Below are 27,938 nucleotides of genomic sequence, written 5' to 3' on the forward strand. Positions count from 1 at the left end.
TGGCTATCGGCATAAAACGGTCGGTTTAAACAAGGGTCTTAAGCCCCGGTCTCCTAAGTCACCGAGCAGGCCGGGCAGGGTGGGCAGGGCGGTGGCTGCCGGTCCTCGAGGAGGGATCAGGCCGCGAACTGTTTTTGGGCGCCGGATTTGCAAGTTGCTGCTTTAAGTGGCGTGCCTTTTGTTTGTTGTTGTTGTTGTTGTTGTTGTTGTTGTTGAAGCGTTCTTGCACTTGCAGTGGCGCGGTCGCGAAATGACTGCCGGGGGTCACCGGGAGGGTGATCCAGCCGCCCTAGGCGGGCAGAGCAAAGTGGGGCCCTCGCGTGCCCCCAGCGCCCCCCAGCCCTTGTACGCCTGGCCCTGCCCGGCCCGGCCCGGCCCCCAACTTGGGCAAAATTGAAAAGTTAGTGCGGTCCCTCGCTAGTTGCAGTGTGCATGCGAGTTGGACCGCGGCACTGCTCTGCTTGGAGGAGCGGGGCGCCGCACAGTGTGCAGGCGTCGCACCCTGGAAAGCCTCCCCGTCAGAGTCCCAGCCCAGAGTAACACAATTACGGCGTGGAACTCCACTTTAAAATCCGATTCTTGTCCACCCTAAAACCACCCAGGTCGTCTTCGCTCCGGCTGTCGCTGATTGAATCACCGTTCTCCGAGTAGGGAAGTAAAAAAGGACAGCAGTTAAAAAAAATATTATTTTGAAAGTTGGTGCTAGCACACTTTTTAGTGGGCCAGAAGACCAGCGCAAGCAGCCAAAATTCTAGACGCGTTTTGGGCTCCAAAGTCGCTAAATGGGTCTCGAACCGCACGTTGCACCCCACCAATGGATTCCTCGTTCGGAGAGCAATCCATTGGTGGGGTCACACGCTCGGTTCGAGTCCCATTCAGCGACTCTGGGGCTCAAAACGCGCCCGTGCTTTGGGCGGCCTCCACCGGCCTTCTGGCCCACTGTGCGAGGGCGGAATCTCGCTGACAGTGTAGGGAGCTGGCGCAGGCACGCCGACACGCGCGTGGAATACATCTCGAAACAATATAAATGGTGCAGCGGATCTCGATAAGGCCCTTTGTCAAGGATCCTCTGGGGTGGCGAGCATCCATCAAGACCCATGCACGGAGTTGTTGCGCAGTGCCTTATCTCGCAGTGGCGCGGCCAGGCACGCCAGGCACGCCATGGCACTCCCAGAAAGCGGGCTCGAGTCTCGCTGGAACCGAACTTGGTGGCGTGCAGGAACAAGAGAGAGAACTCTAGACGCATCTCTATAGAGTGGCGTTCTGGTCGACGCTTTTTTACGTAGGCTTTGCTGCGTGACCGGATCCACCTAACTTAATAAAACCATGTTAAAACGAGTGAGGCCCTGCCGGGGCTCGAACCCGGGCCCGCGAGGGTCGTTGGCCCGCCAAGTCATCAGTGGCGCCCCGCCCCGGGCCGCCTCGCCGCCGCGCCAAGACAGGCACTGGCGGCGCGAACCCAAATGTAACCGAATTACTGCGCAAGTCGTGAACCATCCATCATGCCGCGGCCCGCGTCTGTCTGTCTGCCTGCCTGTCTGTCTGTCCGTCCGTCCGTCCGTCCGTCCGTCCGTCCGTCCGTCTTCGTGGAGGCCGTGCTTCCGGCTGACTGCGTAGGCTGGGAATTCCTCCGCTCAGGCACAGTGGGCCAGAAGACCGGTGGAGGCGGCCAAAACCCCGGACGCGTTTTGAGCTCCAGAGTCGCCTAATGGGACTCGAACCGAACGTGTGACCCCACCAATGGACTGCTCTCCGAACGAGGAATCCATTGGTGGGGTCACACGTTCGGTTCGAGTCCTGTTTAGCGACTCTGGAGCTCAAAACGCGTCTAGAGTTTCGGCCGCCTCTAGGGCTGGCGCCAGTGTCGCTCGAACCCGGGGCAGGCGCTGGGTCGCCCCCTCACCTGGCCTCGGGCCTGGCGTCCTCCAAGCACGCCCCTGCAGGGAAGGGCTTCATTGGAGATGCGGTTGCTGCGCCAGCACCCCGCCCCGCCCCGCGCCGCCCCACCACGAGAAAAGATTCCGCTGGAAATTGGTTCAAGGGGTTGGGGTAATTGTGAGGTTTGTTCGGCCCTCCTGGCTGGACTCCTTGCCGGACTCTGGAGGGATCCGCTCGGTGTTCTCGCGCTAACTGGGGCCCGAACCTGAAAACCCCTCGACTCGGGTAGTATCAGAAGAATAAAGGTTTCAGCCTGAATCACTCAACACTTTTTTATTTTTTTTTATTTTTTCACTGAGTCGAGTTGGCAGTCCATTTGTTATGCCACAGTCAAGTCGTGGCGGCTCAGTCGCCCGATTTGTGCGGAGAGGAATCGGCTTCAGGGACCCCCCCCCCCGGTCAGTCTGTCTGTCTGTCTGTCCGTCCGTCTGTCTGTCTGTTTGTCTGTGCGAGTCTCTCACGCAGACAGAATGGACATGGAATTGCGTCCTATAACGCCATTGCCCCCCCCCTTTTCAACACACATACACTCACACACAGACACACTCACACACACACTCACTCACGCACACACACACACACACACCCACACAAACAACAGCAGGAAGGCCGCAGAAGTTGCCGCGGAAGAGCGGGCTATTCCGCATGCGACACCCAGTCGGGGAATTTTTATCATGACAATAATGAAAGCAGTAAAACCGTGGGCGCACGGACACAAAGCGGGCACCCCCCGTGCGCGAGAGAGACAGAGAGGACGCCTCGGGGCGGAGGAGAGACGGAGAGAGAGAGAGAGAGAGAGAGAGAAAGGGAGAGAGAGAGAGGCACGGCTAGAGGGTAGCGGGTACTTTGTCGCATGATATGGTCGGCACAACTCGGCACGCCCCCCTCTCTCTCTCTCTCTCTCTCTCTCTCTCTCTCTCTCTCTCTCTCTCTCCCTCTCATTGTCGCCGGAGAAATATCATCCCGGAGCGGCGCGCTGCAAGCAACGAGCTGCCGTCGGTGTCATGAGCAGGACGCTCTGTCTAATTTGCAGCCGCTTAGCGGCGTACGTCTGTGGTCCGATTCGGCCCGGGTTCGAATACCAGCGAGTCCCTTTTCTTTTTTTTTTCGTTTTTTAGCAGATGATACCTTCACACTTAAAACATACTTAAAACTACTATACACATATACTAGACACTAGCTGGGAACGGCTAGTACCAACACCGGCCACCTCGCTCGGGTCTATGTATTTTGTTTCATACACAATTTTAATTACTATCTTTGGAATGAGCCCGCATACTACCCCGTATAAGGAAACCGAACGAGTATTGACTGAGAAATTTGAAAGGGAAAAGAAAAAAATTTGAACTCTACACCCCCTCCCCAGTCTTAATGGGGAGGCCTCCTGCTTTACTTCGGTGTTCGGGATGGGAACCGGTGCTATCAGGTACCTGGGGTTAATCCCGTCAGCGACTCTAAGCGTTCGCCGGGGGACCCAGTAGGACCCCAAAGCTCAGGCAGCTGGGTGAGAGCACCCAGTACGAAGCTCTTAGAGGGGCGGGACGTAGAGTGAGACGACAGAGAGACAGAGAGAGACTCAGACAGAGAAGAGGTTTGGTGGGAGCTTCTTGTTTTCGTAGGGTTGGTTGTGTACCCCATGGTACCCCCACTGTCCGGCGCTCCCGTACCGAACATACAGCGTTTTAGGCCAGCTTCAAAGGACTTATCATCGCCTCCCCGACGAATCGAGGAGGCACCACCCGCAACCACACACCGGATGGTCTGGATTGATGGATCAAATACGCCATCGCTCCAGTGCCGAGGCCAACCCGCCGAAGCGGATTGCTTTTTAGACACCCACAGCGGAGTGGCCAGGTGAATGTGACTCTGACCACTACGCTATCACGCTTGTACGTCTGGCAGCGTGTTGGACGACGGGTTTGAGTTGCACTGAGAGGAAGGCGGTCGAAAAATGTAACGAAATGATGAGATTCGATCCCCGGACCCCATCACCGGGATCACACGACTTTACGCTCTCGGCCACCACGGCCCATGATGAGGGGACCGGCGTGAGGTGGGTTCTTGACGCAACAGGACTAAGGGGTTGACCACTCAGCTCAGGAGTGTACACAGGATTACTGATTACCAGTGATTACCTACAAACACACTCAAAAAACTCCATAATTTTGACCAGCTAAGAGCATAAAAACGGCGAAACTAGCCAGTTTTGGTGTGTGATTACCAATGATTACCGGACGAAGTGTACACACGATTACCAGAGTGGGTAACCCCTTGAACAGGACTCGACCGACCCGGTCAAAATTTCGCAAGAAGTTGGGGGAGTCGAACCGCCGATCCTAGCATTGGGAACCGACGCCTCAACTCCCTGGACCACCACGGCCCATGCACGGAGGGGGCTCACGTTCACGGGTTTCAACCGCACTGGGTGAGGCAGTAAAATTAAATGGAAATATTTGTTAGGAGTCGAACCTCCGGCATGTGGGTCTGTTACGGCTCCGCTCGGATGGCCTCGAACCACCACCCTTAGGATAGTAAGTCGAAAAAACGTGTGTGACGCTAGTATTCGAACGCCGGCCTGCGGTAACTCGATCCCACGTCTCTAACCTCTCGGCTATCACAGCAGTTGTGAAAAGGGATTGATCATCTGCTTTCATTAACGTTCGTTGAATGAGATTTTTTTTTTAAATGACAAATTTGTCGCGGACTGTTTTTTGAAACGAGAAACAACGCTCCCCCCCCCTCTCTCCCTCTCTCTCTTGTGCACGCAAAAGAACGAAACGTTAAAAAAAACCGCTGAAAACAAACGGGGTCGCCGGGATTGGAACCCGCGACCCGGGACACTGACGGGTTTGTCCCATCCGCTGGAATCGAAGCGAAAGGCTGGAGGCTGCCGAGGCTGGAGGACCCGTCTCTCTACTCCAGGGCCGCCGTGCCGTGCCGTGCCGTGGCATTGTACGGGCTGCGGGCTCTGTGTTCGCTTCTCAATCTCCGTTGTGTAAGCTACCCTCCCGGCCCCGCCCCGCCCGCGGTGGAATATTACAACTCATCCATAACACATCCCCCGCCCACCTCGATCCCGGCCTGATCCCCTCCCCCCCACCTCCCGATCCGAGCCATTTTTTTTGCGCCCTGCGGGTGACAAACTCCCATCATCAATACACACAATCCTTTCCCGGCCGCCGGCCGAAAACACAGTGTGGACGCGTCGTCGCTGTGTCGCTCCCTGGGCCTGCAATTGGCCGGGCCTGTCCCAGCGGGCCCGCTTCCGGTGTCCCGGTTTGCCAGTGTGCCGTCACCATCCGGTTTCCAACAAATTTTCAGCGGCGTTTCGAGTATTTTTAGGAGGAATTTTTCTAGCAGTTGTAAGGGCGGGATGCCCTGAATTAAGAGAGCACACGCACACACACACACACACACACACACACACCACACACACACACACTGGTACACACACATACACACACTCACACACAGAGGCAGGACGTCTGCCCGCAGCAGGAAAGGCCCCGTCGCCGCCGGCACCAAGGCCACCCTTCTCCACGTGGAGGCCCCCCCCCCCCTCTTTCCATGGGGCCGCCGCCCCTGCCGCGCCGGTCCGCAGCAGGTGGTGAGAGGGAAGGGGGGGGGGCGCTCTGTCGTCCTGCAGTAATTATCCTGGCCGACTGGTCCTTTTTTGTGCCGGCCACTTGGGGCCCCGGACCGACAGGACCCAGGGGGCTGTTTTGAGGCCGGCGGACTCACGGCGGACACCCGGCCGGGCTGGCGGGGCTGGCAGACACGTGGCAGGGCTGGCGAGGCTGGCAACCACCTCTCGGCCAAAACTCTAGACGCGTTTTGAGCTCCAGAGTCGCTAAACGGGACTCGAACCGAACGTGTGACCCCACCAATGGACTGCTCTCCGAACCAGGAATCCATTGGTGGGGTCACACGTTCGGTTCGAGTCCCATTCAGCGACTCTGGAGCTCAAACCGCGTCCGGGATTTCGGCCGCCTCCACCGGTCTTCTGGCCCACCGGGCCGCTCTCCGAGAGTTCGACCACCTCGACACCAACCCCGGCGTCTGATTGGCCGCCGTTGTTATTCAGTTCGACCTTCGGCGGCGCTTCGGCCGTCGGCCCATTCGGCTCGCCTCCTCCAAATGGAGTTGCTCGTGTTTCTGTTTTTCGCATCCGCAGCGGCAGCCTTGGAGGGGGGAGGGGGGAGTCCAATTTGCGGGGGTCCTCTGGGAGCAGCAGGGCAGGGCCAGGCACGGCCGGGGAGGGGGGGGGAGTGATTTCATGAAAGGGGAGAGGGATACACTACACTGGGAGTGGCGGGTGGAGGGGGCGGGGGGATTAGACGCGGAAAATGACGGGGTTTCCGCCGCGGCGCGCCCGAAGAAAGATGATGGAAAATTCGGCCTAGGAGTGGCCGAGAAGACAATGGCGGGCCAAAGATAACGGCCTTGATTACCTCGCGGTCGCTGGCTTCCGCGCCGCGCCGCCCCGCCCCGCCCCGCCCGGCCGCGGTATCCAGGGATCAACCCTCAACGACCGCGGCGCGGCGCTGCCGGGCGGCGCCCTCTATGCGGGCTGATACGGCACCGCCCGGATCGCTTTGTTTTTCGAAACGACTGCGCCATTGTGCGAGCCAGACGTGTTTCCCAAAGCGGGGTGCTTCGAGCGTCCTGGCTGGTCCACAGTGGGCCAGAAGACCAGTGGAGGCGGCCAAAACTCTAGACGCGTTTTGAGCTCCAGAGTCGCTGAATGGGACTCGACCCGAGCGTGTGACCCCACCAATGGATTCCTCGTTCGAGAACCACTCAGCGACTCTGGAGCTCAAAACGCGTCCGGGATTTTGGCCGCCTCCGCCGGTCTTCTGGCCCACTGTGTGGCGGGTCCTGGTGGGTCCCGACGGTGACGCAGGCACGGCCCACTTGTGGCGGCAGCACCCGCCGCGCACCAGCCCGCTCGACCCTCGCCCTGCCCACGCCCCGCCAACGCACCAGCCCACGCAGCCGGTCGTGTCTTTCTTCTCCAGAACCTAATATGAAGCGGAGGAAGCACGATGTAGCATCTGCCCCAGTGGCGCAATCGGTTAGCGCACGGTACTTATAAGACAGTGTCTGTGGGCGATGCCGGGGTTGTGAGTTCGAGCCTCACCTGGGGCAGCATTTTTCAGCCACTATTTTCAGTTCGGAGAAGTCAGATTCTGTCCAGCGCTTACTACAGACATCTGCCCCAGTGGCGCAATCGGTTAGCGCACGGTACTTATAAGACAGTGTCTGTGAGCGATGCCGGTGTCAGCGTGAACCTATACCCCCTTACCCAGGGTACTATTTCACTAGGAGGAAAGTACCTTGCCTAAGGGGAGGGTAATAATTCCCTAGGGATATCATACTCATGCAGGGTGGGGGGTAATATTTTCCTAGGGTAACTTTACCCCCTCTAGGGGGGTAATAATCCACTAGGGGAAAAATACCCTCTCTCTGGAGGGGGTAAAAATTCCCTAGGAAAAAAATACCCATCACAGGGGGGTTATCATACACTAGTAATTTCTTACCCTCTCTCCGGAGAGAGGTACATGCCCACTAGGGTTAAGTTACCCAGGGGATCATAATTTACTAGTGAATTCGTACTTCCCCACCAGAAAAACGAGTGTGAAGATGAAAAAAAAATCCACAAGCAATTCGAGAAAGCAAGTCATATACAAAATGAGTCAAAATAAATTCTTAACACAGAAAACAACTTGATTCACGAATTTTAATGTTTTCAGCACCATAGGTCATTTTTTTCTTAATTTTAAACTTTGCGAAATAAACGATGAGTTAGTCAGGTAGGTAGACGAATGCCCAAAACTCAGGAATGGGCGCCCGCTTTGGCTTATCCTTGGATTATGTAAAAATCCAATTTACTTTTTTTAAGGGGAGGTTCTACTGAAACGAAGTGATTATAGACACGCAGCGTTTATATAATAAAAAGCAACTTAAATACACGCGACGTGCAAATAACGCCATTTTCATTATATACACGCAGGAAAAGCTTTTCCAGCGTGTATATAATGAAAATAGCCGTTTTTTGCACGCAGTGTGTCTGCAAGCCCCCTAAAATTATTTACACGCTGGAAAAGCTTTTCCGGCGTGTGTATAATAAAGAAGGGTGTTATTTTTACGCAGCGTGTTTGCAACTCCTTATTTTATTATTTGAACTCTTGTTTTGAGGCCAGCTAGGAGATAGAGATGCCTTGGAGGAAGCCGACCGGGTGTGTCGCCTCGTGGTCGAGTGGATGCGTGCCTGCATGCCACTTTTTTGGCCCGGGTTCGAAACTTGGAGAATTTTTTCAAATGATGCGTGCACATAATTTTGTGGCATGCAAGGGACACGCTGCGTTTAAATAATAAATTTTATATTGCGAACACGCGGTTAGTCCTTAACTTAGGTAATTCTTATGTGCACGCTAGAAATATTTTTCAGCGTGCTTATAATTTTTGACGTCTTAAAGAAACGCAGCGTGCGTTTTACATTAGTAAATCTTATACACACGCTACAAATATTATTGCAGCGTGCTTATAATCCTTTTGCTTCGTACATAAACGCAGGGTGTTCGCAACCCACAATTTTATTATTTGCACTCTCGTATGCCAGCTTGGAGATAGAGATGCCTTGGAGGAAGCCGACTAATTGTGTCGCCTCGTGGCCGAGTGGATACGTGCCTGCATGCCACTCTTTTGGCAAGGGTTCGAAACTTAGAGAATTTTTTCAAAAGATGCGTGCACATAATTTTTCAGCGACACGCGACACGCAGCGTCTGCACAACCAACGATCTATTATTCATACGCCGCGTGTCCCTTGAATGCCAAAAAAATATGTGCACGCATCTTTTAAAAAAATTCTCAAAGTTTCGAACCCTTGCTAAAAGAGTGGCATGCAGGCACGTATCCACTCGACCACGAGGCGACACACCCGGTCGGCTTCCTCCTAGGCATCTCTATCTCCTAGCTGGCCTCAAAACAAGAGTGCAAATAATAAAATAGGGAGTTGCAAACACGCTGCGTAAAAATAACACCCTCCTTTATTATTGACACACCGGAAAAGCTTTTCCAGCGTTGGAAAAGATTTTCCAGCGTGCAAATAATTTTAGAGCGCTTGCAGACACGCTGCGTGATGGAAACAGCTGCTTATATTATGTACACGCTGGAAAAGCCTTTCCGGCGTGGAAAGGCCCTTCCGGCGTGTACATAGTACTTTTGTGATTTCAGACACGCTGCGTGTGTTGTTCTAATGTATATATTATTGCCACGCGGCGTTTAAATAATTTTTACCATTGTTGCGTACACGCTGCGTGTATATAATATCGGCCCTACTGAAAATATTGCATTTTTCAAATTGAGACCCAGTGTAAAAATTTGTTGCAGATGTATAGTAATACATAGTTAATAGTCAAACATGAAATTTAGAGCCCAATACCTCCCTCCAAATCCAGTCGAAGAGGTTTTTTCAGCCTATTGTAGCAATATCTTAAAAAATTCTCCTACGCAAAGCATTTCAACGTAAACTGATGTTCTGGACATTTTTCACTTCTTTGGCTCATATGCAATAAAGCGTGGCATCACCAAGACATGGGACCCAACAAATTTATTTTGGCGTTGCTTTTCAGAAAAAAAGTCACTAAAATATCAGAAATTTTAACATTTTCTTGAAATTTTATTGACATGCTGTCTTAAAAACACAGCTTATGGTTTTGTAATGGTCCCAGTATCTTACTAATGCCACGGTTTATCAATTATGAACCAAAGAAGTGAAAAATGCCCAGAACATCAGTTTACGTTAAAAAACTTTGCGTAGGAGAATTTTTTAAGTTACGACTGGAAATAGCAGAAAATTCCTCTTCGACTGGGTTGGGGGCTAGGTATTGCTCTCCAAACTTCAAATTTAACTATTTACTATGAAATACTTTAAATTTACAATGAATATTGATAATGGGACTCAATTTGAAGAAAGTAAGATTTTCAGTAGAACCTCCCCTTAAATTTGATTTTTCTGAAATTGCGTGTGGAACGTGTCTTTCAACACCTTAATGCTCGTTTTCTGGTGAGGGAGTACAAATGCCCTAGTAAATTATTAACCCAATTTTACCCTAGTGGCCATGTACCCTCTCAGGAGAGAGGGTAAGAAATTACTAGTGTATGATTACCCCCCTGTGATAGGTACTTTTTTCCTAGGGAATTTTTACCCCCTCCAGAGAGAGGGTATTTTTCCACTAGTGGATTATTACCCCCCCTAGAGGGGGTAAAGTTACCCTAGGAAAATATTACCCCCCACCCTGCATGAGTATGATATCCCTAGGGAATTATTACCCTCCCCTAGGGCAAGGTACTTTCCTCCTAGTGAAATAGTACCCTAGGTAAGGGGGTAAAGATACACGCTTACACCGGGGTTGTGAGTTCGAGCCTCACCTGGAGCAAGTTTTTTTTTCCCGTTGTCTCGTTGCTGACGGTCTTGGCCTTCCGCAGGGACGTGCCGCGACGCCATGTTCGCGTGCAAGAACGGCCGCTGCATCCCGGACTCGTGGAAGTGCGAGGGCCAGGACGACTGCGGCGACGGCTCGGACGAGGACGCGCTGCTCTGCAAAGGTGAGTGCAAAACCATTTTTTTTTTAAATTTCCTTTTTTTTTTTTTTTTTTTTTTTTTTTTTAAAGAAAATTGTTTGTTTATTTGTGGCGGGCTGATCATGGCGGCGTGTTATTGTTAGGCGGGCCGCAATGAATTTATCCGATATCGGTCGCTTTGTAGGTTGGACGCTGGACGCCTCTCCTTTGTAATCGGATTATGCAGCATGTGACGAGGGCGTCATTTCGCAACAAAAGCGGATCGGGGGCCGGGCCATCGGCCGGGCCGGGGCTGGGCCAGACTCAGCCCGGCAGCGCGGCCTTGGAGCGCACAGTGGGCCAGAAGGCCGGTGGAGGCGGCCAAAACCCCGGACGCGTTTTGAGGGCCAGCGTCGCTAAATGGGACTCGAACCGGACGTGTGACCCCACCAATGGATTGCTCTCCGAACGAGGAATCCATTGGTGGGGTCACACGCTCGGTTCGAGTCCTGCTTAGCACTTCTGGAGCTCAAAACGCGCATAGAGTTTTGGCCGCCTTCGCCGGTCTTGTGGCCCACTGTGCCTCGGCTGGGGCTCGACCAGGCGCTGGTTGCGCGGCCAGGCTCCGTGGTGCGAGGAGGTAGACTCGCACTCTCAAGCGCCGTCCAGGGAAACGCGCAAACGCGCGCGAGAGCGAAAGTTTTAATCACAGTTGTTTTCTTTTCGGGGGCTTTCTCGAGCTTTCCCGCATGTACTGCTCGGATTACGGCTGGCCGCGCCCTGCCCCGCCGAACAGAGAAATCAAGTGAAGTGGTCCGGCGAGCTATTTATTTCCGAGACTCTTCCTTTCTCGCACCGTCATTGATCCCAGGCGGGGCGGCGCGAAGGAAAAAAATAAAGTTGGAGGAGCGCTGAATTGAAATATTGCCCGAGTTTCGTCGCGATATGAACCCGCCGAGTTTGGGCAGCGAAGCCCCGGCCTCCACCTTGGCCCCCGCCCCGACGTCGACGCGGCGAAGCCCCCTTGTTGTGTCTGGAGCAGGGACGCGAAGGAAGGGCGGCAAGGCACAGGTGGGAGTCGAACCAGCGAACTCTGGCACTCTGGCCCCATCGGCGCAGCTGCTTTTATTCCAATTCGACTCGAAAAAAAAGTGCCCCAGGTGAGGCTCGAACTCACAACCCCGGCATGGCTCACGGACACTGCCCTATAAGTACCGTGCGCTAACCGATTGCGCCACTGGGGCCGGTGTTTCTCGTCGGGTCCTTGAACCGACACCGTCGGCCACGGCGAGGGGTTGCCGTATAGGGGTGCACGCGTCGTGCAGTTGCTCTCTCTCTCTCTCTCTCTCTCTCTCTGACGGTGCGGGGCGGAGCGAAGCGGTCCGGGGGGAGCGATGGCCCCGCGAAGCGAGTACTGCCGGAATATTGGCAGCAACGGAGCAGCGAAGAGGCGAAATTTTGCATACTGGCAGCCAAATGGACGTAAATGAGGGTTTATCGCGAGTGTGTGTGTGTGTGTGTGTGTGTGTGTGTGTGTGTGCCGGGTCTTCTTCCGCGAGGCGGTACGCGATACACCTAGGGAAATATAACGCAAGATGCTCCTCTGTCTTACATTGTGGCTTACACTTTTCTATTTACTCTCTCTCTCTCTCTCTCTGGTCATAATCTTACCCTTAATATTAGCAAAACTCAACCGATTATCATAGGATCTGGTCCTTATATTAACAGGCTGAACCTAATGGATGTTCCTTTAATCAGTATCAATGATACTACTGTGCCATATAAAGATGAAGTTGTAAATCTTGGAGTCACCTTTGACTCGACACTCAGCTGGAGACAGCACGCGAATAAAGTTGTGAGTAAGGTGTTTGCCACTTTTGCACAGGTTCGCCGTAACTTTGATTGTCTACCTCGAACTATAAGACTGCGTATTGTTCAAAGCCTAATATTGCCTCATCTCGACTATGGTTCGGCTCTTTTTACTGATATGAATAAGTACACCACTGTTAAACTTCAAAGAGCTGAAAATGTATGTATTCGTTTTGTTACTGGAGCTGATTTGTTCGAGCACATTACACCTCATTATGCTGGCCTAGAATTGTTAAAACTCCAAGACAGACGAACAGTAAATTTAGCAACATTGATATGGAAAGTTCTAAGGACTGAAACGCCGCACTATCTGTTTGAACTGTTTAACTTCTCGTCACGTCACCCTGATAGAATTTTGATTCCACAGCATAGAACGGCAAAGTACGCAAATTCATTCTGCATATCTTCATCTAGAGTATTTAATATGTTCTCAGGCTTCAGTTATCTAAGTCATACGTCAGTCACTTCCTTCAAAAGATCCATTAAAGCACAATTACTGTCTAAATATTGATATTGTGTATCATATACTGTCGCTGCTATTGATGTAACTAGTTATTTTCTTCGATTGTTGATATAATTTTTATTTTTTTTCCTCTGTTACAATTTTGTATCTTTAGTTTATTCTGAGAGCGGTACATACGCTCGTGGGACTCTCCAGTCCCGTTGTACTGTACCTTAAAAGCAATAAATCAAATCAAATCAATCAATCTCTCTCTCTCTCTCTCTCTCTCTCTGACGTCCTGCATGCCTCCGCGTAAACCCCTCAAGAGTCCGTGACGTCCGTGCGTGTTTATTGGTGGGAGTGAGAGAGACAGACAGCGACGCCGTGGGCGAGGCGTTGAACACTGCATAATCGATGCCGCTGCCACAGTTTGGTCCAAGTTTGGAGCGTGTAAACGGTGTGGGGGAGGGGGGGGGGAGTGGAGGGGCAGCTGGCGGGGATCATGGCTGCTGGTGTAGCAGCGCCCCAGCATTCTAAGTGAGGGCCTCTGTCTGCGGACGGACGGTCGGACGTTGTGTGATCATGCGGTGCCTCCTACGTACGTGCGTGGGCAGAAATGCTCGCCAGCCTACCGAAGGTTGCTCTGTCTGTCTGTCTGTCTGTCTGTCTGTCTGTCTGTCTGTCTGTCTGTCTGTCTGTCTGTCTGTCCGTCCGTCTGTCGGTATCCGCGCTGGATTACCAGAAGGAAAGTGAACCTCTCCTTGAGGCCTCCGCACTTCTCGTGAAAGAAACCGAGTCCAATTTATCGACTTTCCCCCTTTTTTTTCGGCTTCTCGTTCCCCGGGCGTCCTTTCCCCGTCCGGGGCGGCGGCGAGAATCTGCAACGCTAATTTCGCCCGCGAAGACACAAATATCCCCTTTGTTGAGAGTGCGAGCGAGACGGAGCGACGGATGCACTGATTCCCCGTTTAATTTGCTTTGCCGGCCAACTTTTACCCCGATCGGAATGTTGATCACTCCGCGGGGCTTGCGAGGGCGGCGGTGCGGTTAATACCGCCGGACCAATGGGCGCTTAGCACCTCGAGGGAGAGGGAGAGAGACAAACTGAAAAAAAAAGAAAGAAAAAGGAATGCATTTCGATTGGAACCGAACCCAGTCACCCCACCACTGATCGCGTCTTTTATATTGGAGTGAAAGATAAAAAGGATTCGCCTTTTTTTTTGCTGTCGGTCTGGAGTGATTTGGGATCGGAATGACGTGGGAAAGGAAAAACAACGCTGTCGGGACGAGAAAAACACAGATCAGGTGGGGCTCGAACCCGCAACCCTGCCATGATTGGCACGCTGAGCGAGGCGAAGTACCATGCGCTAACCGATTGCGCCACCAGGACATCTCACATGTGGTACGGCGGAAAAGCGACCGCGACCAGAACCGAACGTGAATAAGACAGAGAGCAAACACTCATGCTAGAGGCAAGAGGGGGACAAGACCCTGTCGTCCCGTTTGCGAGACTCGCCGGTAGTGTGTGCATTTCGTAACATCGCGAGGCTTTGCCTGCAGTCGCTCGACACTGCCGTGGAACCGGACCAAAAGGAATCAAACAAAAACCGGAGGAAACTATCTAAAACATATTCAATTTTTTTTTCTAGTCGGTCACAGGCAAGGGCCTTGCCGACGAATGAAACCCACGTTGGATTCCGGAGGCAAATGAATGTCTGCTGAGCAGCTCGCCTTCTTACCAGACGCCGAGTTGGCTCTGACTTAAGGGGAGGTTCTGGTGAAAATCTTGCCATTTTCCAAATGGATCCTACAGTCATAATTTGTTTTGAATATAAAATTTTTCATTGAGGAGACTAAAATTTGACTTTTGAAGGCACATGCCAGGCTGTAAACCCAGTCGAAGAGTCTGTTTGAGCCTATTTTGGCTGTATCTTAAAAAATCTCCTTGCGCATACTATTTTGTCGTAAAAGGTTGACCTTGACATTTTTCACTTCTTCGACTCATTTTCAAAAGATACCGGCATGCAGAGCTCAAAACTTCCATTATATTATTAGTTATTAGCTTTTAAAGCTGAAAAGTCCCTAAAATTTGACTATTTTGTACATTTTTGATCAATTATAGTGAAATGCTTGGTAAGAAAGCTTGCGAATAAAACTGCAATTGACATTTTGAGATGTGCATGCCGGCATTTTAAAAAAATGAATCGAAGAAGTGAAAAATGTCTAAGCCAACCTTTTACGACAAAATAGTATGCGCAAGAAGATTTTTAAAGTTAGAGCCTAAATGGGAGAAAAAGGCTCTGCGACTGGGTTCAGGGCATGGAATGTGCCTCCCCAATGAAAATTTTTAATAAATACTTGATAAGACATCAAATTTTTAACAAATTTTCACAGTGGGACCTATTTAGGAGAGAATAGCATTTTCACCAGAACCTCCCCTTAATGTCAAAGCAGTGTAACTTTGGCAAGGGCGGCGCCGAAATAATAGGCCGGCTGACGAATGGCTCGCGGTAATGGCCGCATTAGCCAAAGTTTGTCGGCGGGCTGTATTGATCGGTATTGTTTCTGAGCCGCCGCGCAGCAGCAGGTATGGGAAGCCTTCCAGCACGCACCCCTGCAGCGTGAGCCAGAACAGTGGGCCAGAAGACCGGCGGAGGCGGCCGAAGCTCTGGACGCGTTTCGAGCTGCAGAGTCGCTAAATGGGACTCGAACCGAACGTGTGACCCCACCAATGGATTGCTCTCCGAACGAGGAATCCATTGGTCGGGTCACACGTTCGGTTCGAGTCCCACTTAGCGACTCTGGAGGTCAAAACGCGTCCGGGATTTCGGCCGCCTCCACCGGTCTCCTGGCCCACCGTGCGGCCCTGGTCCAGGGAGCGCGCGCAAACTTTTTAAGCCGTCATATTTTTAATGGGGAAGCCCTTTGGCCCCGGGATAAGGTCGGCCAAACTTTTTCATATCCTTGGCCGTGGACTTGCACCGCAGCTTAGCGCAGAGTGGCGGCCCGGTGGCGCCGGCCGGGGTCTCGGGGAAGGGTGGGGGGCAGTCTCGGGGGGCTGCAGGGCGAGAGAGCGTTTTGTGACGGTGCGGCTCTGACACATCGATTCTAGGGCCACGAATAATGAGGATCATGCGCGCGCGCGCGTGTGTGTGTGTGTGTGTGTGTGTAGGGGTGTGTGTGTGTGTGTGTGTGTGTGTGTGTGTGTGTGTGTGTGATAGAGAGCGAGTGAGCGAGTGTGCGATGACGAGGGTCCACGGAGGCTGGAAGGCGAGGCGGATCGAGCGAGGAGCGCGGGCAAGTACCCACGTCAAGCGGCGAAGCGGCGAAGCGGCCGCCCCTGTCGGTGGCCCCGTCGTCGGCCGTTTCACTGCCACGCGGCGGAATACGTGTTTTCCAGTGTGTCACCGTGCCCCCCAAAAAATAGGGGCGTAACTCGCGAACGGCATTTTGGCAATCGTAAAATCGTCGGTTGAAAATGTGCTGTGTGTGTGTGTGTGTGTGTGTGTGTGTGTGTGTGTGTGTGTGTGTGTGTGTGTGTGTGTGGGTCGTCCCTAAAGGTAATGCACACATGCGGGACCCCCACCCCCCCGCCTCAGCAGTTCGGGCCCGAATAGGCCGCCCGTCTCGGGCCGCCTGTCGGAAGTGAGGAAGATACAAGGATCTTCCGCATTCCGACCCCGTCCCCCTCGCCCTTATGCATGCATCGAAAAGACCAAAAACTATTTGACGAATGCGGATTTGGGCGTGTAGGGGGTGGCCGGTCCGCCCGGCCCGCAGCCCCGCGGGCCCACACTGGGGCATTATACGCGTGGGCCCCGATCCGCTGCCCACCCTTGGGGCCCCCCACGCCCCATCCGGGGCCATCCGGGGCTGCGGCGCCGTCTAGTCTCGCCGGGTCGTTCAGGAGGTCACGGCGGCAACTTTGACGTCCCCTGGGCCCGGGGCTCTCGGCCTCGGCTCTCGGGCTTCGGCTCTCGGCCAGGTGGGGAGCCTGGCGCGGGCCGCAGAGGCCGAGAAGAGGCCGCACAGTGGGCCAGAAGACCGGAAGGCGGCCAAAGCAGCAGATGCGTATTGAGCTCCAGAGTCGCTAAATGGGACTCGAACCGAACGTGTGACCCCACCAATGGATTGCTCTCCGAGCGAGGAATCCATTGGTAGGGTCACACTTTCGGTTCGAGTTTCATTTAGCGACTCTGGAGGTCAAACCGCGTCTAGTAATTTGGCCGCCTCCCGGTCTTCTGGCCCTCACTGTGGGCCCTCGGCTCCCCGGCTCCTCGAAGGCCCTTTGTCCGAGGCCGGTGGGTCGGAGCGGAACCCCGAATGGAGGGGTTATTCCAGGAATGGCCTGAAATTCTGAAATTCTCAGCCGTGAACCGCCTGTTATTTCTGTTTACGCGCAGTATTGTCCGTTTTCTCCTTCTCCGGGATAAAAATGCGTCGGTGGGAACTCAGCCCGTCTCTCTCTCTCTCTCTCTCTCTCTCTCTCTCTCTCTCTCTCTCTCTCTCTTCTCTCTCTCTCTCGCTCTCCCACTGGCCTGCCGGCATCTTCCCTATTTACGCGCCAACTCGACCAGAAAACATGCAAACGGCTGTTCCAGGGTGTGTTTTATGTGGCGAGGGACGTGAGCGTCTGTGTGCGTGTGTGCGTGTGTGTGCGTGTGTGTGCGGAGGGCTTTCGATGTCCCCACTACACTTGCAGGGCAGGGCCAGGCAGGCCTCGGTAGGGGCTGCTTGTAAAGCCCCTCTCCTCCCCGCCCCTGGGCCCCGCTGTGTAAGCACGCCCGGCAGGTAGGCAAAAAAAGAGTTTCCCAGTGGAGGGACACGCACGGTGGCGGAAAACAAGGCGTTCGACACGGCCTGTCTTTTGAGCTCCAGATTCGATAAACAGGACTCGAACCGAACGTGTGACTTCACCAATGGGCTCCTCGTTCGGAGAGCAATCCATTGGTGGGGTCACACGTTCGGTTCGAGTCCCATTTAGCGACTCTGGAGCTCAAAACGCGTCTAGAATTTAGGCCGCCTTCGTAGGTCTTCAAGCCCACTGCAGGTCGCCAATCTTCAGGTCTTTCTGGAGCCTCTCGATGCCGATTCCGAGTAACGCTGCGGAAAGGTTGGCGGACCTCACAGGGCTGGACGTTGTCTGGCCGCTGCTTGCTGTAGTTTTGTTGTTGTTGTTGTTGTTGTTGTTGTTGTTGTTGTTGTTGAGTTTGGATTGTTTGCAGGGGCGCATCAGGGGTGTGTTCCAGACCGGTCACGGCCCACGAAGTAATGCAAAGGACGCTGTCTGTCTGTCTGTCTGTCTGTCTGTCTGTCCAGTCAGTCCGTCTGTTTCATTGTCAGGTTGTCTGCCTTAATGGGATGACAATCCAATATCAGTGCACTCTACACCCCTTCTTGCCGCTTATAAAAAACAAAACCACCCAGTTTTGCGAACACACGGCCGGAAACGCGAGGCGCGAATTTTACGACTACGTATTGCCATCATCATCATTATTATGTCGCCCTCGAAATATAATTGTGCAACGGCCCGGCGGGGTCGGTGGGGTTGGCAAGCTGCATGCCGCCGATAGTGTGGTGGTAAAGTGTTGGCAGCTGTTGGCGCGTGAACGGCGGTGTGCTGTGTGTATGTGTGTGTGTGTGTGTGTGTGTGTGTGTGTGTGTGTGTGTGTGTGTGTGTGTGTGTGTGTGTGTGGTCTGGGGGCACGGCTGTTGATGCCTCGTAATGTGGGTCGTAAGTCTGGCAACACTGCATCCCCCCTTACAGAGTACGGCCCAAGGTGCTAGTGTAGAAAGGCAGGCTACGTTTTGCTGCTCATGATGTGTCGAGGACCACAGTGGAGTGTCTTATCGACGCTTTTAGCATTTCTCAAACCGAGTTTTCACTTCGACTCTCCGTTCGGAGTGTGAAACCCCCTTTTTCGGGTATTTTTGTTGTCTGTTTGTTTTGTTTCTTTTTTTTGAATCGCAGCGGCTGTTTGGGCCGCCGCTCCGTGCGAGGCTAGGCGGAGCTAGCTTTGCGCAGAGAAAGCAGTTAACGTGATATATACTGCACGCGGTCGCCCCGCTGCGTGCGCAATAGTTTTCATGGACGCTTTATTGAGTTGTTATTTATTATTTTTGTTCCCGTAATATCAAGTCCCTTCCCCTCGTGTAGCGGAAAATTACCCCGTCCTTTTTTCGTCCCTTGTATGAACCGATCGGGGGGCCTTAATAAAAGTGCCCCGGCCCTTCAGGTGGAGGCAGGCTCTGCGCACAGTGGGCCAGAAGGCCGGTCGAGGCGGCCAAAATCCAGGACGGGTTTTGAGCTCCTGAGTCGCTAACTGGGACACCGACGGCGTTTAAAAGATATAGTCACTTAAAATTATGTTTTTCTCGCGTGAAGTTGGCACTCTGTTCACAGATCACGTAACCCCATCAGCTGCGTGCTTTATCCAACGGGAGAGAGAGAGAGAGAGAGAGAGAGAGAGAGAGAGAGAGAGAGAGAGAGAGAGAGAGAGAGAGAGAGAGAGAGAGAGAGAGAGAGAGAGAGAGAGAGAGGGAGAGAGAGAGAGAGAGAGACAGCCTTACGTAATAAACGCACGGCTTCTTCGAGGCACTCGCGGAATGCCCCCGCCCTAACCTAACCTTGGAGCCCGCACGTAATTAATAAACGGAGAACTCGGAGATTGCCCTCCGAGCCACAGTGGGCCAGAAGACCGGTAGAGGTGGTCAAAATCCCGGACGCGTTTTGAGCTCCAGAGTCGCGAAGCAGGACTCATCCGAGCATGTGACCCCACCAATGGATTCCTCGTTCGGAGAGCAATCCATTGGTGGGGTCACACGTCCGGTTTGAGTCTCATTTAGCGACTCTGGAGCTCAAAACGCGTCTCGTATTTTGGCCGCCTCCAGCGGTCTTCTGACCCACTGTGCGAGCGGCGCAGCTCGCGGCACACTGACACACTGCCTTTTGCTGGGAAAAAGGACGCGGCACGAAATGCCGCACATGATAGTGCTGTTTGTTTCCTCTTTCGGCATGCATGCAGCAGCACGTGTTTTTCTGCGCGCGCCCCCGCGGGGCCGCCGGGGCCCCAAAGGCACGAGTTGCGAAACAACGTTAATTAGAGGTGAGGCTATGCAGGCTGGTGGCGCCGGTGGCGCGCCCTGGTGGCACGTGCCGTAATCAGAACCTCATCAGATTAAGTTTCACAGACTTCATATCGTGGCCCACGCGCGAGAGGAGGGAAGGGGTGGGCAGCGGGGGGGTTGATTTGGCACAAAGGGAAGCACTGTGACGACGGAGCCGCGCAGCCGACGGAGTTGGGAACTGGGAGCGGTTTCCGTCGGCCGGGGAGGTCTTGTTGCCAGGCTGGTGCCTGGGCTGGTGCGTGGGCTAGCTCACCATCAAATAGTTCCCCTGCGGTGGGCGGGCCGTCCCAGGGCGTCCCAGGCCGTCTCAGGCCGTCCCAGGGCACAGAGCACTCTCAGTCGCCGGCATTTAACTCTCAGCAACACCAGAAAAACTAGCACCCCAAAAAAGGTTTTGAAAAAGTCTTTGAAAAATCGTGTTTTGGGCCGACTTTAAGCAGCCACTGCGTCTGATCCGAGACGGTATTCCGTCCTCCCTCAACGGGCAATTAGTCTTTGGACCTTCCTTTAGCATGCCTTTGTTACGGAGTGCGATTATCTGCCTTGGTTTGGGAGCAGTACTGCCGCAAAGTTGATCAAAACGGTCACAAATGTCTTTGAAAAATCGTGTTTTGGGCCGACTTTAAGCAGCCACTGCGTCTGATCCGAGGCGGTATTTCGTCCTCCCTCAACGGGCAATTAGTCTTTGGACCTTCCTTTAGCATGCCTTGTTACGGAGTGCGATTATCTGCCTTAGTTTGGGAGCAGTATTGCCGCAAAGTTGTTCCCGCCAGTGCAGGGCGTGTGGACCGCCGCGACCCCAGCCACCTCGCCGCGACCCCTTCGAAATTTTTCCACGACCCCATTTGGGGTCAGCACGGGCCACGGCACACCGCCAGTGCGTCGCCCCGACGGTGGACGCGGTCTTCGGTCGGCTCGTCATTGGTGCGTCCCGGCCTCATCGCCCTGCAGGCCCTGCAGGCCCTGCTCGGCCTGGCCGGCCCCGAGCCCGGGCAGCTGCTGCCCAGATGAGTTATGTGTCTGCCCCAGGCCGAACCGCCCCGGGCCGCCCCGGGCCGGGCCTAGCGACCTAGAGATAGCACGGGGGCGGACCCCTCCGTGGGGGTGGGGTCTGATTGAGCCCCCTTCGCAAGCGATGAGGCCGTTTCTTCGCTTCTTTTCGTTTATCGTGTCCTTGTTCGTTTTTTGAGCCGTCTCAGTGATGGCTGGCATTTATTGGGGCATGTCTGTCGGTCTGTCTGTCTGCCTGTCTGTCTGTCTGTCTGTCTGTCTGTCTGCCTGCCTGCCTGTCTGTCTGTCCGCCCGCCTGGCTGCACAGTGTCGCGCGGTGTGCAGCGTGGTGCGAACGGTAGTCGAGTGTGACCACCACAAAGGGTTGCTTGCTGCTGGCCTTGATGGCGGGCCTGGCGTGCCCGGCCTGGCGTGCCTGGCGGCCTCGCTGCTTCCTGCTGCGTGCGCCGAGCCTCGCGCCGAGCCTTGCGCCGAGGTAACCTCCAGCCTCCACCTGCACCCCCAACCCCTAGCCGAGCGGTGCGGCAACCCCCTCGCCCTTCCAGCCAATCCCAGGCCGACCCAGCCTGCATCTCCAAAATAAAGCACGTCTTGTTCCTCCCCACTGCTCTCCACGCCGGAAACGCGCAGAAAAAAAAATAGCCATCTCGCGGATTCGAACCTCGAGTTTCACACTGACTTTCCGACCACGCTACCCACGCGGCCACGTGATTTCCAATGCGGCAGGTTGAATTGGGCGCGCCACCCTTGATGCAGCCCGGCCCGGCCCCACAGGCTCTAATTAAGACTAGTTTCAATTTACCGGCCGGCCGCACCGCTTGATGCTAAGCCCGGCCAGCACGGCCCGGTGCGGCCAAAACTAATTCAAGGCTGGACTGCCTGGCCCCTGGCAGGCAGGGCCTGGGCCTGGGCCCTCGCGCCGAGGATCCACCTCTAAGACGTAAAAATTGATTTGCCCGCCTCTCCTGAGGTGAGGTTATGGCCGACCCCCTCGACGGAGCCCCCCCCCCCCTCTCTCTCTCCCTCTCTCTCTCTCTCTCTCTCTCTCTCTCTCTCTCTCTCCACACCCCCTTTCTACCCTTCACATACTCCGAAAGGCCGTAACGGCAAGATGACCCAATTTGATTGGTCGGTCCAGAGAGTGCCGTGTGCCTTTTCTGGACGGACGTAGCGAGAGGTTGTTAAGGCTTATCCTCGGAAGGCGGCGCCAGGTGTGTGTGTGTGTGTGAGAGAGAGAGAGTGAGTGAGTGAAAAGGGGAGCAGCAGTGTAAGCGTGTAAGTGCCTCTAGTGTGAGTAGGTCGCTTGTGTGACTACGTGCGACCTGAGTGGAAAGCGACTTTAATTTTTTCGGCCGCCTGCACCGGTCTTCTGGCCCACTGTGCGCCGTTTCCACGTGGGCCGCGCTGCCGCGTTGCCCTTCAGAAAGCCACCCTCTGCCCCCCGACGGCCCGACGGACTTTCTGGTTGACCTGCGCGCCAAAATAATATTTTCCCTGGAAAATTGGCGCCCGGTTCGCTTGGCGCCGCAAACGCCGGTGATCCGTGTTTTTCTTGCGGGAGTAAAAAAAAAGGATGATGATAAAAAGAGAAGGACCGGAGGCGGCCAGGCCTCGGCAGGCCGGCCGTTTGGGTATTCAATGGAGCTTTTCTCACGGCGCGGTGCCTGATTGCCTATGGTGTTCCAAGTGGGCCGGAATCCCAAACACGTATTGGCCATTTTTTTTTTGTACTTGCCTTGACCGGGACTCGAACCCGCGGCCGCTGTCTGGAGACGGGCCGGCCAGTCTGCATGGCGCCGACAGCATGCAAACACAAGCGGCCCCGCGCCTTTTTCGTTCTTGTTGTCGCGAGTTATTTTTTTTCCTTTCTTTCATCTTTATTTTTATTTATCATTTTCATTGTGGCCGTTCGCTCCTTCGCTGTGTGTTTTCTTTTTTTCTGCCCCTCTCCGCTCGGAATAGCTGGTGTAGTCTCCCTCGCTGTCACGTTCCCAGTGTACCGTGTCCGCCCGCCTGTTCTGTTCGTGCTCCCCGGACGGATCTTTTAACGTCGACCGCTGGAAAAAAAGAGACAGAAAACTAGCGCAGCTAAATGATCGATGAAAAGTACTATAGAAAAGTGCGGAGCGCTTTTTCTCGAACTGGTCGCTTTTTGGAAGGCGCTGCTCAGAAAGGCGACAGTCGCGCAAAGCGCTGCGTCCAGTGCCGCCGTCTGGCGGTGGCTGAGGGAACTACTAAGTGGCACGGAGTGGCCTGAGCCGGGAGTCGTCACCCTCCACTGACTGTCCGAGTGGGGCCCGCACACGGGTCCAGGGGGAGGGAGAGAGAGAGAGAGAGAGAGAGAGAGAGAGAGAGAGAGAGAGAGAGAGAGAGAGAGAGAGAGAGAGAGAGAGAGAGAGAGAGAGGTTCCTTGCCGCTCTGTCCTCGGGCCTAAGGTTCCCTAAGGCTCTCTAAGGGCCCAGCTGCTTTCAAACTGTCGTGCCCTTGGAGCCCTTGGCCCTCCGTCCACAAACCAGTCGTACGGCCCGCTAGGCATCGTTATGGTTCGCATGAAAACACGCTCTCCTACAAAGGGAACGCCGTGCCGTGCCGTGCCGAGCCCTGCCCGGTCCTGGGCTACCCCTTTGGCCCGGCAGCAGCCCATCCAGGGGCCCAAGTATGCAAATATAGGACCCCTTATCCCTCAGAGGCAATTTGCCCGGCTGTCCGACCGTGTCGCGACTCAAACAAATCGCAGCCAGGCCTACCTGACGGCGTTGCCTGTCGGCTTGCCTCTTTTCAGTGGAACCGAACGTGTGACCCCACCAATGGATTCCTCTCCGAACGAGCAGTCTATTGGTGGGGTCACACGTTCGGTTCGAGTCCCGTTTAGCGGCTCGGGAGCTCAAAACGCGTCTCGGCCGCCTCTACCGGTCTCCTGGTGTACCGCCCCTGCCCCCCGCCCGCGCTGGTATTAGAAATTCTTTGGGGACTTGTTCCCCCATTCTTTCCGGCCTTAAAATTCTCCGACGCCGATACTGGTGGAAAGGGTGCGGGGTGGCGGGCCAGCCGCGGCAATAATGATTGCTTTTAATCAGGACGTCATACCGGCACGCGCGGGAATGTCGCCTCGTTTAACGGCCGCGTGGCCGCGGTCGTTGGGTATCAGCATTCTGAGCGGCAGCCGCGGGTTCGATACCCCATAACCACGACAATTTTTTTAAATCATAAAGCGCAGTTTTCTCCCTTTTTCAAAAAATTTGCGCTTGATTTGTGGTATTAATTCCACACTGTTCAATTTTTTTTTAAAAGATAGCTAAGCATTCTGGCGGCCTTGGCGCAATCCCTCGAAGCTCGGCGACACAGCCAGACAGTGTAGGGCACGTCCGCGAGCACCAGAGCAGCATCTGGCGGCGGCCCGCTATTGGAGGGGACCGTCCCTAAATTATGTGGGCGCTAGTGGCGCTAGTGCGGCAGCTGGCCGGAATACACGGCCTCACAATTTTCACCCGATTCGTTGCCGATTTTCCTATTATTTCCCATCCGACGCCGTGACGTGCCGGCCGACCCGATCGCCCTCCCCCCTTTTAAGGGCAGTCACTTATTTTTTTTTTTTTTTACTTTTTTTTTCGCCCCCTTTCTGAAGGCGGACTGTACGATAAGGGTAGGTTTCCCTCACCTTTACGCGTGACGTCTATATCTGACGAGGTACGGAGGAAGGGGACCTCCACGCCCCCCCCCTCTCTCTCTCTCTAGCTCTCTCCTCCTCCTTCTCCCTCTATCCTCTGTCTCTCTCTGCAGCAGTGTCACGGACGCACAAAACACCCATATCGCGCCTCAGGCACGTTGGCTGGGGTTTGGCCATCATCGTGCAACGGAAGGCTGCGCGGAGAGAGAGAGAGAGAGAGAGAGAGAGAGAGAGAGAGAGAGAGAGAGAGAGAGAGAGAGAGAGAGAGAGAGAGAGAGAGAGGAGCGAAAAATAATAATATCGAGACTGGTGATAATGCACCCGCGGAGTCACCCGGCAGCGAAAATGAATAAAAATACGCAGCGGCACGAGCGGGGCGTGTGTTGTTGTTGTTGTTGTTGTTGTTGTTGATGTTGTTGTCGTCTCCACCGTAATGTTGTTGCTGGCCAGCGTATGTCGATTCGTGCGCGGGCCTCGCACGCTTGCGTCACACGGGGCCATTCCGGACACGGCCTAGCGGGCGTCATCTGAATTTAGAGTGTGTCTTGACCCGGACTCTCCGTTAGCGTGTGTGTGTGTGTGTGCGTGTGTGTGTGTGTGTTTGCGTGAGTGTAGGTTCCGGGGGGTCGGGGACAGAGTGGCCCCTAGGGAGACAACAGGCCGGCCTAAGCTGGAACAAGGGCGTGGCGGGGCGTGGCGGGGCGTGGCGGGGCGTGGCGGGGCGGGGCGGGTTGCGTCTAAGGGCCACTCTTACCTGTGCCGTGCGGTCGAGGCCCTCGCCCTCCCCTCGCTGCAGCCTCGCTGGCACTCAGGTCCGCAGGTACGCGCCATGTTCGGCGGAAACTTTGAACTGAAACTACGCCGCCAAGTCGGTGTAGTGCGTCTCGGATCTGAAGCATGTCCCGGGGCGCGTCTGGTAGGACACGGCCCTGATTAGCATTCTTTCCGAAGACCCGCCGATGCTGCCACAGTGGGCCAGAAGACCGGTGGAGGCGGCCCAAACCCTGGACGCGTTTTGAGCTCCAGAGTTGCAAAATGGGACTCGAACCGAACGTGTGACCCCACCAATGGCTTGCTCTTCGAACTAGGATCCATTGGTGGGGTCACACGTTCCGTTTGAATCCCGTTCAGCGTCTCTGGAGCTCAAAACGCGTCCGGTGTTTTGACCGTCCCCACCGGTCTTCTGGCCCACTGTGCGCTCCGGCGGCGAATGTTGATCGAAGTGGCGCCACTTGGAGGGGCTCTCGGCTCGAGACGTGTTTATTTTTCACGTTTCTTGTGCTTTGATTCTTTGCTTCAAGTCGGCCGAGTGCCCTCTGCCACGACCTCTGCCCTCCAAGGCCCCCCTCTTCTTTCCAGGTGAGGCTTGCGAAGGCCGCGCCACGCAGAATCAAAACACGACGGGGATAGCCCTGTCAAAAAATTATTCAAAATTGATTTTTTTTTTCAAATTTTTTGGTTGGTTTGCCCTGGCTGTGGACGCGACTTGGCGGTACTGTCCTCGCTTTCGCCTGCTTCGCTTTATACTCGTTCGCCCAATCTTTCCCCTCTTGAAAATTTTATCGCCTCATTCTCGTGTAACGCCCCTCTAGTGCCTCCACACGCTGTCTCGGCGGCGAGGGGGCGGCGAGGGGGCGGACGGGGGGCGGACGGGGGGTGGGCCCAAACGACGTCCCCTTTCGAATATTTACTTGCTTATTCAGATTCCTCCAACGAAGCGCGCGCCCCGCGGCCGATCGTTCATTTTGTCGGTGAGATTGGGGCCTCGGTTTACTCTGGTGGCGCAATCGGTTAGCGCACCGTTCTTAGAACACAGGATCTGCGAGCTGTTCCCGCGTCGTGAGTTCGAGTCCCACTTCAGGTGTCGTTTTTTGCTGTCTTGTTTCCGACTAGCTGGTGTCATGTCACCCAACAGCAACAACGACAGTCCTGGCGAGGTTGTGAGTTCGAGTCCCACCTGGGGCATCTTTTTTCCCTCTTCCTTTCTGGCTCTCTGGTGTCGCTTCTGTCACCCCGACGGCGACAAGCTTCAAGCTTGGCTGCCAGAGCGCTGCCTCACGGCGCCCGCCGGGCTGGGCGTCACGGCGCGTTGCCTACCTCCCTGGGCCAGAAGACCGGTGGAGGCGGCCAAAACAGAAGACGCGTTTTGAGCTCCAGAGTCGCTAAACTGGACTCGAACCGAACGTGTGACCCCACCAATGGATTCCTCGTTCGGAGAGCAATCCATTGGTGGGGTCACACGTTCGGTTCGACTCCTGTTTAGTGACTCTGGAGCTCAAAACGCGTCCGGGGTTTTGGCCGCCTCCACCGGTCTTTTGGCAAATCCACTGGGGAGGCCCTTGCTGTGCGTCACGGTGTTGAACGCGGCGGCCGCGACAGGGACGCCGTGTCCAGGGCGTCCAGGGCCCTCTCCTCGCCGTCAATGGCGTGGGGAGGCAGCCCCGCCAGCACGGCACGTACGCAGTAGGTGTACAGTGAGGGGGTCGCCGGACTCGGCCGCCAGAACACAGCACTTCCATTAGGGCGTGGTCTCCCTCGCACCCCCGCGGCCCGCCCGCGAGTGCGACAAAGACCGCCGTGTCGCTCCGCCCCCCTCGCACCGCCACCGGCCCCCCGCCCGGGAGTGCGAGAGAGACGGAGCGACGCTGGACCAGACAGATGTTGTTGCCGTGTCAACGGCCCAGAGGCTGCCAGAGGCTTGCCAGAGGCCCGGTCTTCCGCGACGGTGGCGCCCCCAGAGTCCACGCCAGCCCAGCACCGCTTTCTACCAATTAGGTGTGTGTGTGTGTGTGTGTGTGTGTGTGTCTTTACCCCAGTGTTGGCCAGGCCAGGCATTGGTGGGGTCACACGTTCAGTTTGAGTAGTCCTGTTCAGCGACTCTGGAGCTCAAAACGCGTCCAATGTTTCGGCCGCCCCCACCGGTCTTCTGGCCCACTGCTGCCCTCGGCTCGCCCTATCCGAAAATTAAATCCCGCCTCCTTGCCGCTTTGTTTTCGTTTTGTTTCGGCTCCGTATTGCGCCGAAGCGGGGCCACTGTGAAGCAGAACGCGGCGGCGCGCTGTCCGCTATCACAGACTCCATGCCTCATGGCGGCGTGGCGTGGCGTGGCGCGGCGTGGCGGTGCCGTATCACAGATGCGGCCGATGGCGGCCGTGTCCACCAGGCTGGCCGGGCCTCGCTGCCAGCGGAAACAATTTAGTGCGCCGAAACCGCTTTTAGTGCGTGCGGTTGGTCAGCCTGCCAGGCCTGCCAGCTGGCGGTGACGTCATATGATATGTGCCCGCAAGTGTCGGCTGCACGCGCCCCGGAGGCCTCTTC

At 55.0% G+C, this 27,938-nt stretch overlaps 1 protein-coding gene and 2 non-coding genes across 3 annotated transcripts in view; 2 read left to right on the forward strand and 1 right to left on the reverse strand.

Moving 5' to 3' along the window:
- LOC117648022 (very low-density lipoprotein receptor-like) overlaps positions 1-27,938 on the forward strand; it is a 106,731-nt gene that overhangs the window by 20,441 nt on the left and 58,352 nt on the right. The window contains exon 3 of the mRNA XM_034390158.1: positions 10,429-10,549. Coding sequence (XP_034246049.1) covers positions 10,429-10,549 — 121 coding nt within the window. The remainder of the gene's footprint in view (positions 1-10,428; positions 10,550-27,938) is intronic.
- On the forward strand, positions 6,995-7,086 carry Trnai-uau. Its single transcript is given in 2 exon segments — positions 6,995-7,032; positions 7,051-7,086. It is a non-coding gene; the product is annotated as a tRNA-Ile (tRNA).
- Positions 11,656-11,747, reverse strand: Trnai-uau. The gene is given in 2 exon segments: positions 11,656-11,691; positions 11,710-11,747. It is a non-coding gene; the product is annotated as a tRNA-Ile (tRNA).

Source organism: Thrips palmi, unplaced genomic scaffold (assembly GCF_012932325.1).
Source record: "Thrips palmi isolate BJ-2018 unplaced genomic scaffold, TpBJ-2018v1 HiC_scaffold_3, whole genome shotgun sequence".
Classification (NCBI taxonomy): Eukaryota; Metazoa; Arthropoda; class Insecta; order Thysanoptera; family Thripidae; genus Thrips; species Thrips palmi.